Source organism: Procambarus clarkii, chromosome 12 (assembly GCF_040958095.1).
Source record: "Procambarus clarkii isolate CNS0578487 chromosome 12, FALCON_Pclarkii_2.0, whole genome shotgun sequence".
Lineage (NCBI taxonomy): Eukaryota > Metazoa > Arthropoda > Malacostraca > Decapoda > Cambaridae > Procambarus > Procambarus clarkii.
This window is the reverse complement of record NC_091161.1, coordinates 34,703,764-34,721,195: the sequence shown is the minus strand read 5'-3', so window position 1 is coordinate 34,721,195 and position 17,432 is coordinate 34,703,764. Positions and strand designations below refer to the sequence as shown.

Genomic DNA, 17,432 nt, shown 5'->3' with positions numbered 1-17,432 from the left:
AATACTAAGTGTGCACCCCTTATCCAGTTAATTACCCCTTACTTAACTCACTGAATCCTTAAGTCCTCCACACAACTTAAAGAAACAAAGTAACCCCATCGTTACATAGGTCACACTACAATGGCATGCAACATCATAAAAGCATTGCCCACATATGGTTGCGGCTACTGCAACTCGCTAATTACTGTGCCCACTCAATAATGACACACGGTTGTGCAACACACAAAAGTATACTAATATTACTGCCCCCCTCTTTTTCTTGCACCCGTTGCAAAGGACTACTGTGAACACACGCATACCTCAGCAAGGCAATTAACCCATCAATTGCCTGCTCTCATTAAGTACTGTGAATTCCCCTGAATAATCCTAGAGGTCCCTTAAACCCTCAACACAGTTCCTGGGGCAATAATATTGTATAAACTGAAACAATACTGCACAAACCTGCAACATAATGATGCCGTCAGCATACCCCACATGCTAATGACATCATTAGGCAATCAGTCAGCAATCACATCTACTGACTCACCACACAACACAGTACATAAACATACAAATGAACACATAGAAATGGCATTCACATAATCAATGAAAATTATATCATCATGTAAATGTACTGCCTACCTCTAATGATAATAATTTTACTGTACTCTATGGCATTAATTCAGTCTGAACGATTATATAGAATCGACAGGCTGGATCACTTATATGGTAAATCTCTACACTGACCGGTTACATACTCTAGTCAGTCTATTTATATATATATATATATACATTATGATACTACAGTGTGGTCCCGTGTATAATATCCATCTCCAGGTACCGCCCTATCAAACACCTGGATCCTACTGACAGCTGTCACTCAGCTGCTTCTCTAGCCTGGCGAGGCTCTGAGACAACTCTTACCGTGAATTTCCACCGGTATGCCTCACACTGTAATAGTACTCATTTCTACTGCCCTCTTTCCCTTATTTTTTTCCTCATTTCCCAAGTCACTACCACACTAGCTGACAACACTTAGCTTGCTTGCTCCTCATGCGTCGACAAGATGTGGCCCTAGGCTGTCCCGGGAAAGTGGCCAAGGCATGTGGCCACCGCGTGGCCCACAGCGTCCCTCCTGAGCTGGGAGGGGGGATGGGGTTTGGCCGGCGCGCGGGCAGGCGGGTGGGGTGGCCGGGCCATGTGGCCAAGCCATGTGGCCGGACCATGCGGCGGGTGGCCGGGGTGGCCCCCCGGGCATACACACGTGGTTGAGGAATCACTCACAACTCCAGCAGACTAGAGCCTGCCTTGCTCTACACTGGGGTGACAATGGCAGGCGGCGTCCCCACACTGACGCAGCCTGGCGGAATGCAAAGTCCAACATGGGCTTGTAATATCACACTCACTTACACTGCCCAACACCAATTGTCCATTGCCACTAGACAGGATACTCGACCCACCTGTTACACCATGAGGCTCTGCCAGCTGCCCCCTGGGTGAACACAGTCAACTGTCTCTCTAGTTTTTTACTGTTCCTTCCGTAAATCCTTGGCCCCAATTCACCTAATTGGGCCTTGACACAACCCCTGATGGCAGGCGTGCCATGTTCGATGAGTAATTTGGACGAGAGAAGCGATTAACGGGGGTGGAGAGGGAAAACTCCCCCCCTCCACCCAGACACGTCCTAGTCCACCTGCTACCCTGCTCAGACTGACGATTTCCCGCGCTAGGGAAACTCAAAATGTCCATACCTTCTCCCTACTTTGTCTTGACCAATCAGCCTGGAGCCGGCACGGCTCCCTCGTGCCGCATCCAACCATAGCTCTTCGCGCCAAAACTAGGCTTGGAGCACACATGCCTAAACCAATCAGGCTCACTCACCCTCGAGCGTCCTGTGACGTCACAAGAAGGGGAGGCCTAAGGAGAGTGGCGTGATGTCTCCTATGTGGGGGGGGGGGAAGGCAACGTTCACTCCACTCTTCCCCCACCTCTAGCGGTTTTAGTCAAGTACCACCTCGTCCTATTTCACAGAAACAAGAAAATTTCTGTAATTCTCTCTACAGAGCAATCAAAGACCTCTAACTACTCACAAATGATAGTCCATAACATAAGCTTTCATTCAACACCCAACAAGCATATGTTATTTTGAAAGCTTCAGTTTCTAGAGTGACTAGCCTAATCTAGAAACTAGGAAAACTAGCTGAGGGATTTAAATCCCTCACAAAGAGCATAGGGCTTAGGACACAACCTTGAGGTGTGCCTAGTTTGAATGCGTCCGTTCTTGTACTTTTAACTCCTTTAAATAGGACACTAGCACGCCTGTTGGATATGTAGCTCTTTATCCAACTCAGATTACCTTCTATTCCAAATTCAGCAGGTTTCTCAAATAATATTTCGCCATTTGCTTCATCGAAATCTGAGTTCAGGTCAATAAAGGCTGCCTGTGTCCTATCCTGGGAGTGTACAAAATATTCAGCAAAACATGGTTGTGAACAAAACTTGGGCATAAACCCATATAGGTTAGGAGCCAATTCTTCTTTGACCTGAAAAATGACTCGACTGAGAACTCCAAGACAAGACTTTACACATGCAAGATGTAAGGGAAATGGGTCTGAATTTTGAGAGATAGGTATAGGAATTGGTTCTATGAGACTTTGTGTCCATTTCTTTGGCAAGATACCTTGTGAGAGGCTCATTTAATAGAGGTCAATCAGAGGGTGGCTAGGGACATCATTCAGTAAGCTCAAGGTGTTACAAGTTATACCATCCACACCAGGGGCAGTTTGTTTAGGTTTCCCTAATGCTGATTGGGTCAGAGATTCTCTCTCAAGAAGGAAGCAGAGGGGAGAGAGAGGTTACAAGTGGAGTACTACAAGGGTTGCTTATAGGTCCCAAACTGTTTCGAATTTGTCAATCACCTGACAGGAAATTTGTGCCTTCATTTCAATATTTACAGATGATGCAAAGTTTGAGAAGTCTCAGGATAGTAGCAGATTGTGAGGCATTTAATCAGATTTGGACACACTTAAAATATTTCAGAAAAAAATGGCTGCTAGAGCTAAGCATGGCCAAATGCAAAGTTATGAGGATTGGAACAGGCACACTAAGACCAGGACAAAAATATAGGATAAAAGGGAAAACTGATTCTTACATCAGAAAGGAAGAAAGTCCTAGTAGTGGACATAACCCCATTTGTGATGTCAGATGCCCACATTAGCAGAATAACAGCTTCATAATGGCATACTGGCCAACATCCGAGTATCCTTCAGAAATTTAAACACGAGGGCTTTCCTGTACCTATTTACAGCGAAGGTGAGAGCCACACATGAATATGCATCCCCCGGCATGGAATTCTTACCTGTAAAAGGACAAGAAGAAACTAGAAAAGGTCCAAAGATATGCAACGAGACTTGTTTCAGAGCTGAAGAGTTTAAGCTATAAAATAAGACTGAGAGAACTGGACCTTACCACACTGGAGGAAAGGAGAGATGAGGGGGATCTAATAGCAATATATAAGATTCTAATGGAAATTGACAAGGTAGACAAAGCAATATTGTTGAAAGCTAGGAACAGCAGAACTAGGGGTCACACAAGGAAATTAGAGACGCAAATAAGTCACAGGGACGTCAATAAGACCTTTTTCAGTCTCAGGGCTGTCAATAAGTGCAACTGGTTAGACGTAAAGACGTTGAAGATAAATCGATTCAAAGTTTTAAATGGAAATATGATAAATGAGGGGAAAGAAGACATTGCATTAATCTTAGAACGTTTAGAAGGCGGGGGGGGGGGGGTGGCTAGGAGCCTAGCTTGACCCTGCAGGCACATTTTGGTGAGTACATCTAGGAGAGTTCGCACAAACACATACACGCACGCACACGTCCTCGCAACCAAGTGGACAGCACTCTAGGGTCGTAGTTCAAAGGACCCGGATTCGATTCCCGATCGAAGCAGAAACAAATGGGCAGATTTTGTTTCACTTGATGATTTGTTCACGAAGCAGTAAACAGGTATCTGGGAGTTAAACAACTGCTGCGGGCTGTATCCTGGGAATGTGTGTGTGTGTGTGTGTGTGTGTGTGTGATGGAAACACATGTAGATGATATGATAGGAAAAATAGGTCTTGATTCGGTAATTAGACAATCGACGATAAGAAAGGCGGGGTCCAAGACCTAAGAGTTCGACCCTACAGGCATACAGTAATATATACACACAGGACGCTGAGCACCGTAACCGGTTGCTGTACCTGGCCCCTGGCCTAGACCCCAACATAACAGTTACAGAAGGCGTTATGGAGCTTCCAAGCTACTAGGTGGGTGTGGTAGTGGGTTTAATGTCCAGTAGTGAAGTATGTGCTTTTAATACATACTCACACTTGCTCATACTTCACATTAATAGAAATAAACTATATTAATATTGTGGAAGTGACTTGTGAATTATTTGTGTGTGGCGGCCTCATGTCAGGTGAGGTGAATGACGTCACGGGTAGTTGACCCATCAGGCCAAGCTAGTCAAGAGGCGCGGCGGGCAGTGTGGCGCGGGCCGGCGTGGGGAGAGGTGCTGCTCAGCGCCCGCCTCATTGGTTGTACTAAATTAGTCACCTGGACAGTCCTGTGCATGAGGTTACCTGTGCCAGGCTTACAGGCAAGTTACTCTAGATGATTAGTTATTTTATCACATTGTATTCTATTGGTGGAATAGTCTATATTTGCTGATTGTCTAAATAAGTATAGTTACAAGATGTTAAGGCTTTATTTAAAATTATTCAATTAGCTCTGGTTTACTCATTTGTAAATATGATATTGAGTAATATACCTGTCTATTAGTGGAAACTTTTACCTAGATTAAGACTTTTGATGATTGTTAAAGCAAAATTTGATTCTAAAAACGCCTGCCATGTGATAAACTGTTCAACAACAGCGGCTTGAGTGTTACACTCATAGTGAAACTGAACGTTCCACCAAAAGCAGGTGAAAAATGTTGACAAATTTATTAGTTAAATTCTGGCAGTTATAAGGTGTTTCTTGTGAACTATCATATTTCAATCCTTGAAACACAGACCAAAGACTTTTAATGTAGCAAGCGTCACATCCCCTCCCCCCCCCATCCTATGTGAATGAAACTAGCCATCCAGAGTCAGTGTCGTCCACGCTGCAGCCAACCCCAGAGACGCCTTAATTAACATTAACGTCTTGTGTAACCAAGTACTATATTTTTTCCAATATAAGTAAATATTAATGTATATTTAAATTGTGTATAGGTCTGATGAAGGAAACAACGTGAGTGTATTCCAACCTGTCTCTCTCGCCTAATAAATAATATATAATAGGTCACATCAAAAACTATTTTAAGTACAGTGTGTTAAAATGTATGAACTGTTGTGGATCAGTGCATGAACGAGCATAGACTGAGAAGTTAAATGTGAAGCGTTCTTCACGTTCATGTTTGGCTGCCGGGTTAACGACCACTTGGCCGTTGTGTTGAGAACGTTCATGTTTGGCTGCCGGGTTAACGACCACTTGGCCGTTGTTGAGAACGGGCTTTGAATAAGTCAAGTCTGAGATTTTGCCACTCGGTGGTAAGTCAGCTTTATAGATGAACCAAAATCTGACCTGATCGATTGTTTTCCGGGATGTTTCTCAAACTTTACAAGATGTTCAATTTAGTATTTTGATGTATTTAATGTTATTTCAGGTATGTACGAGGGTGCATCAGTACAACAGCACTGCAGGTATGGTCAACCAGACCCATGAACTTGGTCTTTTACAACGCTACTGCAGGTAAGGAGGGATTAAAGTTACTTGGAAAAGCTTCTCTCGAATCGCAGTTGGTCATTATGTAGTTGATACATATTCCCGCCTAAGTACCATAGGTGGTTACCTTACCATGAGGTTACCTTGAGGTGCTTCCGGGGCTTAGCGTCCCCGCGGCCCGGTCGTCGACCAGGCCTCCTGGTTGCTGGACTGATCAACCAGGCTGTTGGACGCGGCTGCTCGCAGCCTGACATGAGTCACAGCCTGGTTGATCAGGTATCCTTTGGAGGTTTAATAAACACGTTTAATAATTGTAATAGTTTAACACACTATGCCTTGAAGCAGTGATCCTCTAATAGGTATAGTCTAAAGTACTCTATGCGTTAGCCACTTCCGAGTGGTTAACCATTCTTCAGGCCCATAATCTGAAGATTAAGTTGTGGTGTATTATATGGTTAATGTTAAGCTAACAATTTCGGTTAAATTTCAATCCCCTCCCCTGTCCATATTTCTGTTAGTCTGTCTTCTATCCCACCAGTCCAATTAAATAATGTGTATATATAAAAATACCCAAGAGGGTGATGCTTCACTTGGGGTTAGGGGAGACTGGGAAGCGAAAAGTTTTAGCGTGAAGGGAAAGTACCGGGGCTAAACTTAGCAAGCTGAATATACCGTCGGACAGTTTCGGGAGGCTGAGCACTTGCAGCTACGTGGCCATCATCAGTATCGTGCACAAGGTATTGGTAGCCCTTGAATGCTGTAGCAATTCTGCAAGTCGACAAATATTGTGGTCAGCCGGCAGGACCTGTGAAGTGTTAAGGTGAACGTTTCTGGGTCTCTGGAACGCGGTAACGTGGTGTTCCTGATTTGTAACTGCAAGGTCTCTCTTTATTGGGGAAGAAAATATATAATAACTGGCGGAGCTCCTATAACCACAGATAACGGCATTAATAGCAAGGACACTAACTACGTCCTTTTATTCCAAGCTAACAAAGAAGGCTCCGAAGGAAGCAAGCTAGTTTAAATATATGAACGAGTCTTTAGGGTCGACCACTGAATGGAATGAACAGAGGACGCGTTTTGTGTAAACCTGTTTTTCATTGATAAACAAATGGTTTGTTGGCTGGATTAACAATCATTTGTCCTTTATTGACGAGGGCGGTCTGGCCGATTAAAGTACTATTCTCCAACAGTGCTTCACTGACAACCGCTTCTCGAATAGCAAGTCTGTAAATGCTTCACTAGTGTACTACAAACACAATAGCCAAAAAAACTAATTACATAATGTATGCCTAATATACATTGAATTTTATTGTATATTAAATTATGAATGGGAACATATTTTTATTACGGTGTTAAAATTGATGAACCCGTCTCGTGGGACGGCCTCTGCACTAACGAGCCTTGCCTGAGGAAGAGTTGAGTAGTGTGGCTGGTGTTCACTATAGTGTGCGGAAGCCATAAAATGCTGCATGCATAAATATTTCTGCTGTAGCCACACTAACACCTGCTCTGATCATCGTTCCTTTAATCTGGCAGTAAGATTTGTTGTCCACCATTAAGAGGATGACCTCGGTTACATATACGAGGCACTGTTGTTTGGGCCTTATTTGTGGTCCACCAGACTCCTCCTTCCTCAGTTCTCCTGTAATTTTATCCTTAAGTTAATACAAAAACCTCTGCCAGTGCTTTGGCATCCTCCCTGATGTGCCGGAGTTTAGGGCCAACAAAGTGGGTCGTGTACTTCAGTCTCGGGCAGTAGGTTAAGGAGTGCTCCAAATGACTTATCACCTAGACCATCTAGGTCGTAACACTTTCAACTGAGAATATTCGACGGAACTAAATCTTTTGTATGGGACTTGCCTCTTTTTGTTGTACCAATATCTTTTCTCCGTTGTACCCGTAGTCGTCGTCTCTTCTATAGCCCTCTTTTAATTGCCTCGTCCATAGTGTCTTTCTTCAAAATCTATTGCGCCTCTACGAGGCCAATGTTACACCTGGCGATCTTTCCCTTGGTTGTCTTAAATTATGTTCAATCAATTGACCTGGTTTCTATTTTTGGGGTTGAACCACGGCCTGCTCTGGGTGGGGGGGAAGGGGAAGGTAGGCCCTTGTTATCAAATACCCGCAGGTCATTCCATGATCAGTTATAACTATAGCCACTTTGTTGTGGAACTGGCCTTGGTGACCAGGCGTCTCCTCTTACCCTCTTTGTCTGGGCCTGTCGTTGTCTCCGGTCTGTTCGCCATCTCACTTTATTAAATTGACCTTTTATTCTTTTATTTGACATGTATACATTTTCTACTGTATCCTGGGTGCCTTATGGAAGAGTTAGGAGTACGGACTGGGTACTCCTTGAAATACTTAGTCAGTCCATAATTTATCTAGGTCTGCTTGGAGTAATAGTTTTAACATCACCACATACAGACAAGGTTAGAAGATTCTCCCTGGCTTCACGTTTTCTCAGTTGATGCCGTTGATGGGTTCTGTCCATTTGGTGCTCGCTGCACGGTATTGGCCGGGTTGCCTCTGACTGGAAAAGAACATCGTTTGGTCTAGTTTCCCTTTGTCCAATGACCTTGTGAAAGAATAAACAGGAGACAAACAAATGCCTAAATCAATAACAATTCCATACACAAGTAATCTTTGTTTCATGTCATGGAAAAGTACCGAGGGAGGTTAAGAGACCTGCCTTAACAAGAGTGAACCCTTCTGGCCTCGGAGCACGAAACTAACCCTCTACGTTGTATCTCCGACTGGATCCACCGAGTTCCACTGATTTGTATAATCAACACTGGTGATAAAGGCATTGTAACAACTCTGGCAATATCCTTGGCCATCCCAGCCCGAGGGTTACCCATAGATACCCAGCGAGGCAGACCTTGGTCCCAGACCAGAGGATACAGGAGAATGCACGGATGGATATGCACTTTTGGAGATTCCACGCTGATATACATCTGGTCGTTCTCACTCGCACAACTTAACACAAGTCGTGAAATTCCATTCTCTCATACCAGGACAAACTTGTGGCATCTCCTTACTCTAATGGGTGATGTAGTCGTTCATGTCTGTGCAGCCTTTATCCTTGAGATTTACTACCTATGGTATTTATATTAACAATTTTCTTTCCTTGTAGTTTCCCTTTCGGTATGCCAGGCTTTGGCTTTCTGGTCCCTTCCATAAGTTATCCCTACTCCCACTATATATTCAAATGTAAATACAGTGATCACTCATTCCCATGGGGCTTCGGACTTAATTTCCCATATATGTGAATCTTTTAGTAAATTCGAGGTAAAGTCAAGCAGGTTCATCACTACCTCTAGTCATGTGGGTCCCCTGACATGTTGGCTTAAAAGGTTTCTTGTTACCATGTCCAATAGTTTAGCTCAACATTACACCACAATACGGGTCTTGCATCTATCCATGGTTGAAGTCTCCATGATTGAAGTTGGGATCGATTTTTAATGGGCGACAGTCTGCCCTTTCAGTTATTGTAGGTGTTTGACAAATATAGTAGGTCTTGCCTGGGTCTTTGCCATTTAAAAAAGTTATAAACCGCAGCTACTATCTTTAGTCCTCCCATCGTCATGGTGCCTGTTATGTAGTATCTGAACTTCTCGCAGCCTGGGGTATCCATATCCTGGAAACTCCAGACCTTTATCAGCAGGGCCGCCACTCCTCCCCTTCCTTCCCTCTGTAGTGTGTTGTGTAATATTGGCGTGAGTAGAGACTTGTGGCACACCAGCATTACGGTCCAAGTAGTCAGTGTGGTGTTGGAGGAATCTTACTTTCATTTTGTGGTTGTCAAAGAAATATTTTGTCGGAAGTGGAGGGTCATTCATAATTTGTATTTTCTTTTAGTCAAGCCAGTGTGTCGATTGCTTTTACAGAGTCTACTGACAAATATTGCCTTGATATATTGTGTAGTTAATGTGCAGCTTCTCAATATGTTAAGATGGTCTTGTGCAGGTCGGTTGGACGTGATTAATTTTCCAAGGTGTCAGTCTGGTAGGCGTTTTGTGCTGCCCATAAAAAAAAAGGTTTCGGATCTAAACAAATCACAGGTTTTTATACCGGTGCTTTCAGGCCGTTGGGAGTCGGTAATTTCTCTATTAGACCCGAGTGTTAGGAACAATAGTTTCAACTAGAGATGTGGGGGGGGGGGCACCTAGGTTTAACTCGCCTTCATCGTTCTTACACGCAAATTTGGCTCCAATGTTTGTCATTATGGTGGGTTATATTTGTGATATGGTATCCATACAAGAAATTCCAATCCCTTTATACTGTGCAGTGAGCAGGTTATTTAAGTCCAATTATAAAGCTCTTAATGTCGGTCGCGCATAAAACTTTTTCAAGAGCAGACTTTGAAGCACACAAAATTATTCCTCGTCCTGTGACGTTATATGTACTGGTAGCTAGTTGTGTAGTGCAGCCAGTTGTTTGTGTAGAGGTCAGCCAGTTGTTTAACCTGACACTGATAGTCTGTGTGCAAATATTGTTTCTGTAGAACCTGCATGCTACTGCAGTCCTTCCTGTAGATGACTGAACTGTGATATCGATGTGGACAGTTCTCGTGGGATCTTCAAAATTTTGATGAGGCAATTATTTAAAGTGTGACGGCTTTGGAAAGAGCAGGATTCTAATCAACCCTAGTGGCGGGTATGTATTGTACCTGAATTGTGGTATACAGATGAAGAGGGATTTCAGTGACAGGAATATTGCATTTAAAAGAAATGTAGAGTTTCGTGAGATTGTATGCATTTTTACTCGGCTATTTATCACACAAGGAGTAAGTTGGTATGTTACACCACATAGTGTGTTAACGGCACATAATAATTTGTCTCCCAGTAATGCTGAAGATGGTGTCTCGTGATTTGAGGGAAAAAGGTAGTGTTGACTTGAATGATTCTCTTTAGTATGGTTAGAAGCTTCAGTTCTTTCCTCATTTTGATGATTCTTGTGCATCTTGGGCACCAAGAATTACCCTCGTGGCCTCATCCTGTATTACTTCTTTGTACAAAAGAGGCGGGGAAGCCAAGTGCAGGGCATGATAATCAACTAGGGATCCGACATGTTAAAAGTCTAGCATATTTAACATTTATACCAATATTCTTACTAGTATTTTCAGTGATTTCGCTTCTAACCAACGATGTAGGTCGTTTACAATGTCACTGATGATACCTACTCCAAGGTATTTGTGCTGCCCACATGTTTCTATTGTTTGGTTGTTAACTTTGAAAGCTAGAGGCACACTGGCTGTTTTTTGGGAGAGAAAGTGATGGATTAAGTTAAAGACCGAATTCAATGCTTTTAGCAGTGAGTTAATCAAGTAGAGATTGCAGTCTCGTTTGGATATTTGAAACAAAACAAATTTCGTCGACATTAGATGACGGCTTCATCAGCTAGTGTGGAACTAAGTTTTCGTGCATTAGGACATTGAACATTGTTGCACAAAGCGCATAACTCTGGGGTGTACCCAAATCAAAGGGTGTAGAATGTTTACTTTTGACCCCATTGAAAGAACTGAGGCAGTTCTGATACTCGGGTGCCCCTTGAGCTATATCAAAAGTCTTCCATTAACCCCAAAGAGGCTAATCGTTCTAAGATTTATTTCTCTTTTTTTTGCTGTATCAAAAGCAGTTTTGAGGTCAATAAATGCCACCTAAGAGCATGGTCCCTGTAACAAAATATTCAGCAAAGGAAGTTTAAATGCGTCTTCCAGTAAGGGAACCATTCAGGTTAGGGGCAAGTTGAGGTCTAATTTTAAACATTAACCTGTCGAGTGTAATCCTCTCAAGAACTTAACACTTAAATAATGTCAGACATGGGGACTGAAAGCACAAAAAAATACATTAATGTGCTGTATCAATGAGAAAATTAGTAGGAGCTTGAAAGAAGGAATCGAATCTGTTCTGAGTACTCCCAAGGATCCCAGGCTGGAATTCTTTTGACCATGTTGTGGTACAGTTGTCTAAGGTGTTTGCTTGGGAGTCCTCAGAGCTTAGGTTCGACTCCTCCTCACGGCTCCTACTGATTTTTTCGTATGGGTCAGAATGTTTGTGAATTTGGCTTTATTATTAGTCGGTATCCAGCGGTCGGGTAAGATACCATGCCTCAGACTTTGATTAATTAGTTCTAGCAGAGGACTATAGTAGGGGAATTGAGGATGTAACAGATACAATTGCTTTGCAAACCAGGACAAGAGGTAAGAATTGAAAACGTGGGATGAGTCATGTTGCAATGGTGTTCCATTCAAAGTTGCAAGCTTAGTAAACGGAAATTTTGACAGTTGCAAAATAGTAGTTAAGGGCATGAGTTGTGAACGAAGTTAAAATATAAAATCAAAATAATTCCTGTAGCTTTTAAAAATGTTTCGTACATTAGCGAGTGGAAGTATGGTTTTTCAACTGTAATTTTCATGGCAATATTCTTGGGAATGAGGGGAAAGGGGAGAAATCGAGGAGAATAAAAAAGTTTCAAATTGATTCGTACAGTAGATAATTTGTTATACTTTATTTAAGCATTAGCAAGAAAGATACTAGGCAGTCTCCGTGGTGTAGTGGTAAGACACTCGCCTGGCGTTACGCGAGCGCTATGTCATGGGTTCGTATCCTGGCCGGGGAGGATTTACTGGGCGCAATTCCTTAACTGTAGCCTCTGTTTAACGCAACAGTAAAATGTGTACTTGGATGAAAAAACGATTCTTCGCGGCAGGGGATCGTATTCCAGGGACCATAGGATTAAGGACTTGCCCGAAACGCTACGCGTACTAGTGGCTGTACAAGAATGTAACAACTCTTGTATATATATCTCATCTCTCAGATACAGTAAGCATTAGGCTTAAGTTTCGGGAGGAGAAACGTTTTGGGAAATGTTTCAAATTGATTGTCAGTTTTAGTGAAGCAAAAAAGGATTTACAAAGGATAAGTGTAAAAGTTACTTCAAGGAAGGGTTTCAAATTGATTGTGAAACAATTAAGGTTGACAGATAGTAGATATGCATATCGAGGTTAGTGAAATCATGAATGTAAGTTTATGGGGCGTGAAATACAATAACTGTTAGCAATGAATTTTCCCGTACAAGTGCAAAACACCTTCCTGACTCTCTCCCCTTCCATTAACCAGGTGACAAATGTACCCCCCCCCCCGGCTCCGCCCACTCTACGCATTTAGTGTAAATAATGTCTATGCATCACTATTTATTCTTACCTAACCTAAATAGTCCTATTATACGTAAATGAGCGATTTCTGTGTGATACTAACACAAAGTATCGCTCAGTACGCCCTGTTAAAGCACCATTCACCTACCAGCGATCCATCGTCCTGTTGATCCACCATTCATCTAACGGTTCATGCCGTTATCCACCACCTACCAGCTCCTCCATCTAACAGTGACACCTAGCATCTGTTTTTTTTAACTAGCGTTAAGAATCATACATTAACGATTCAACCCAACCTAGCTTTCCTAACCTAACTGTGATGTGTTTGTCATCCAGTGTATTAAGCACCATATATTATGCTGCATATAATAAAAATGTTGAAAAAAAAGGTTGAGAAAGTAAATTATATATTTTTTAAATGTTGATAGTATTAGGGATAATCTAGTGTCAATTATACTGTGTTAAATCATAAATCTCCGATGTAGAAACGAACACTATAATTTGAGAATTAACAATTTAATGCGTTCTTGAACTCTCACAATGAAAATCTGTAACAACTTAAACCCCTCATGCGCACAGGAAACCTATGCGCTGGGCATTCCCAGGCACACGCACCAGATAACCAGGCTCTAGATGGTAAAACCATGTAGGCCCTACTGATCTTTCGGGATGTGTCAGGGACTTCCACTAAAGCCAACAGGGTTCAGTAGAACCCAAGGTTGCAGTCCTTTGACCACATCATGGCCTGGTTGTCTGGGGCGTGTTCCTGGTAATGCACCGCGCATAAGTTCGAATCCTCACAACGGCTCCATATTTGATCATTGATACATCAGGTTAGTGTGATTGCTCTGTGTATCAGAGGTACTTGCCAATCCAACTGGATAGGTACTCAACCCTTTCGAGGGGAACCTTTTCTTAACACTTAGACGTGCCTCACCAACATGGCTTTTGTCTCTCCCCAAATTTCAAAGATTTACAAAGGCTCCAGACAAGATACTGATATAAACTATGTATAACAAAGAGCATTAAATCTCGACAAAGGATTAAAATGTGCGTTGTAAAATAAGATATTTCTGCTATACTTACCGACTCTCCTGAGGACAACTGGCCCAGTGTAGGACACGCCAGGGATGGGTCAGGAAATCTTCGTTTCAAAGACTCGGCCTTCACCTGTTCAGGCACCGACAGTCAAATTTGTGGACTATGATGCATGGAGAAGTCATAGAGAAAGACAATTCAACACAAATATTATGTTACTACAAATCAAATCCACATCCAGGTGTCGTTATTTACACAACATGGTGACTGTGACCACAGATGGGTGACCACTGCGGTCAAGCACTTACAGCTGCCCGAGGTTCAGGAACCACCAGGGGGATGATGGTAACGTTTGTACCTGTAGTACTGAGGCTTGAAGCTGCTAGAGATTGCTGGTGGCGTACACAGTCGGGGACATGTGTAAGAATATGTACTTGGCTGCCCTCGATGCTCCTGTGGACAAATCCCTGCATAGCATCTGTCGGACTTAATATTTAATTTTTTAATATTTATCAGACGAAACATTCTGGGTTCGCGGCAATCTCCAGTGATACGAGGAAAGGGATTTCCATAGCTGTTGATGTTACATGTTGACTACATGTGTGTCCTCCAGGAGTGCGTGCGGGCAGGAGTGTTCTAGAATCTCTAATAATTGAAAGGGATCAAACATGTTTGTGTAAAGGCCAAGACTAATAAAATATTACATAATGGCTTGGTCTATCCATTAAGAATTGAACGAAGATATAATAAAAATTAAGAGTTGTGAAGCGTCAGGCGAGAGGTAGTCGTAACTAAGAACTATAGGCTGTGGAGAAAGCTCATAATGACCTACATTACTAGGATGAGCCGATCACCAGCCATGAGACTCGCCGCCGGCGTCACTGGTACAGCAGGCCGCACACGGGTTTGTTCTTTGGAAAAATTCAGATTCTGAGCAACCATCAGCTCAAATCCTCGCCGTTTTGTGAGGAACAACCCACCAATACCCAGTTTCAAAGCTCTTGATGTACCATGTTGACTATATTCCTGTGTCCGACCGCCAGGAGTGCGTGCTGCAATATTGTTTAGAAGTAACGTTGCAGATTTCTAATGAAATTCTTGGATAAATACCGTTGCAGACTATCTGTTGTACACGTGGCTAGTTTTGCACAGTTACCACAATGGTCGGGTCACCCGGCTCACAATGGTCTATTTTCGTGTGTGAGCGCCGTGTCACTGAGCAGGTCGATACCCTGTGAGAAGAGCCACCATGACACACCTTTAAAGGTGTACTGAGGATAAGTGAAAAGTAGACCAAACTGCTAAACGAGGTGTTAGGTATCCCAGATTCCATCTGGGAAAATCATTTTACGACCTCCGTTGAAGGGAAACAAATTTATCCAGACCTTAGGAGTGTCTCGGTTATTAGGTAGGAATGTGAATCGGCTCTCACTACGGAGAGACGTCAACAGGAAGTCGAGGATAAGGAGGAAATGGAAGCAGTTTTCAGACAACGAGGGACAGTTCACCGAGGTAGAGCAAGTAGAGAAGAAAACTGCTATCGAGGCTACTCCCGGTACTTCGATCAGCAAGAATCCAGACATAATGTACCTAGAGAGAACAGCACCAGTCACACACCAGCCAGTGTCAGACTCTGCACATCTTTCCAAATTGCAGACTTAGAATTGCAAAATTCCAAAACCCATAATTCACAGACAACTTTCCTACAGCATAAGGCATAGTAACGACAATGGAAAAGCGCCAACCAGAGCTCAAAAATTCCATCACGGTCAACGTTAAAGGAGAAATTTATTATTAAAAAATGACAAACCAGACCCAAAAAAATAAATGACACAACCAGACCAAAAGACAGCAAATTACCGAGACACGGTAACATTCCTGCAAGGAAAACCTTAAAAGCTGAACCCTTCAAAAAGACACACAAACGTCGTGCTGTTGGAATATCCAGTCGACTTTCCACTGGATCCAATCCTACAACACAGGGAAATCTTGCATGCAAAGCTGTGACACGTCAGGTTCCGGTGACTGTTATGGGACATACTCTAGAAATATTCATTCTTGGAAATTAGGGAATGTATTGACATGGTCCTGGAACACCTGCGCTGCTTCAGGTGTCAGAAATACGGCCACCATCAAACACGCTGCACCGGGCAGGAGAGATGTGCAGCCTGAGGCATCCAACCAAAAACTGTACAGCCAAGAACAAGGTAATCCAGACCACAACAGCCAAATGTCCAAGTTGAGGTTGAAACATTATGCTTGGAGAAATACCACACGGAAGGCAAGCAGCTTAGGCCAGGATAATCAGACCAGCAGTACATACACCAACATTAACGTCTGGAACACCTGTGCACAGCCACAACAGAAGCCAACGCTCATAGAACACAATTCATCACACAACTCCAAATCAGAAAATGCACAAAACCACTGCAGAAATACAACATGGAAGCAAAATACAATCATTTTCAGTCTATAAAACAGATTTACAGTTTTACGGAGGTCCAGCTAAAAAACATTGTAGATCATGGTCATGACCATTACCAATTGCTTACAGATGACGCAGAATGCCTCTCAACAAAAGACTCAAGCAATCAATTGTGTAATAATGGAGAAGATCGTGCAGTAGACCACAGTTCCACAAGAAACAGTACAAGACAAGAAGTAGCACAAGAGGACAAACACATGGACATAGACTACCAATATTAGTCACATCAGACCATAAAGATCCACAAAAGACACTGCAGTAAGCAGTGGCGAATAAAGATCAACGGTATCTTGCTATACAGGAGACGGATATAAACAATCAATTCAGTCAGATTTGCAGCGACACTGCTGGCGAAGTGGAAAGTATGGTGGTAGATTCCGAAGAGGAGTTCTACTAGGAAAGGCACACCAACAGAAACTGTTGTCTGTTCATTACGAATTCTTCATTGGAACAAACGATGTCCTGGAAATAAAAACCCACTCCTCAGGATGCTGCAATCGGTACAAAAGAAGATGTAATAGTTTTACAAGAAACTGTCTATCCAGCCACGAAATCCTTTAGATTAGCTGGATATCACCAATATATTATACTGCATGAACAGGGGCGACGAAGGGTTAATGATCCTCTTAGATTAACACCATACCAAGGAAGAATATACTCAGTTTCGTGTGGTGATGAGCAGAGGTATTAACAGTAACGGTGAATATGACTAATATCGAGCTCCTCGTATATAACGTCTACAAGCCCCTAGATGTAAACTAGCAGAGGAAGTGCTTGTCATGGAGGTGCATGATACAATTATTACCTGGGATTTTAATGCTCTTAATCAGGAGGTAGGTGTGACTGGGTCAGCAAATGCAAACAAATGCCATTTTGCCAAAGTTCTGAGAAGTACCTGAGATTACACTTCTCAACTCTGGAGTCTCCCCTCCCCCCCCTCCCTCCACACATTGAAGGAGGTTCTAAAGTTAATCTCGACTGCACTCCAGCACCAGGCGAAGTGTGAAGTAGATCCGGTGAT

At 42.8% G+C, this 17,432-nt stretch overlaps 1 protein-coding gene across 1 annotated transcript in view; it reads left to right on the top strand.

Annotated features, from left to right (window-relative positions):
• Positions 1–4,477: 4,477 nt before the first annotated feature.
• Positions 4,478–17,432, top strand: part of LOC123749276 (baculoviral IAP repeat-containing protein 8-like) — a 640,763-nt gene continuing 627,808 nt past the window's right edge. Inside the window, exon 1 of the mRNA XM_069323361.1 lies at positions 4,478–4,620. Within this exon, the coding sequence (XP_069179462.1) occupies positions 4,594–4,620 (27 nt within the window). The 5' untranslated portion in view covers positions 4,478–4,593. The remainder of the gene's footprint in view (positions 4,621–17,432) is intronic.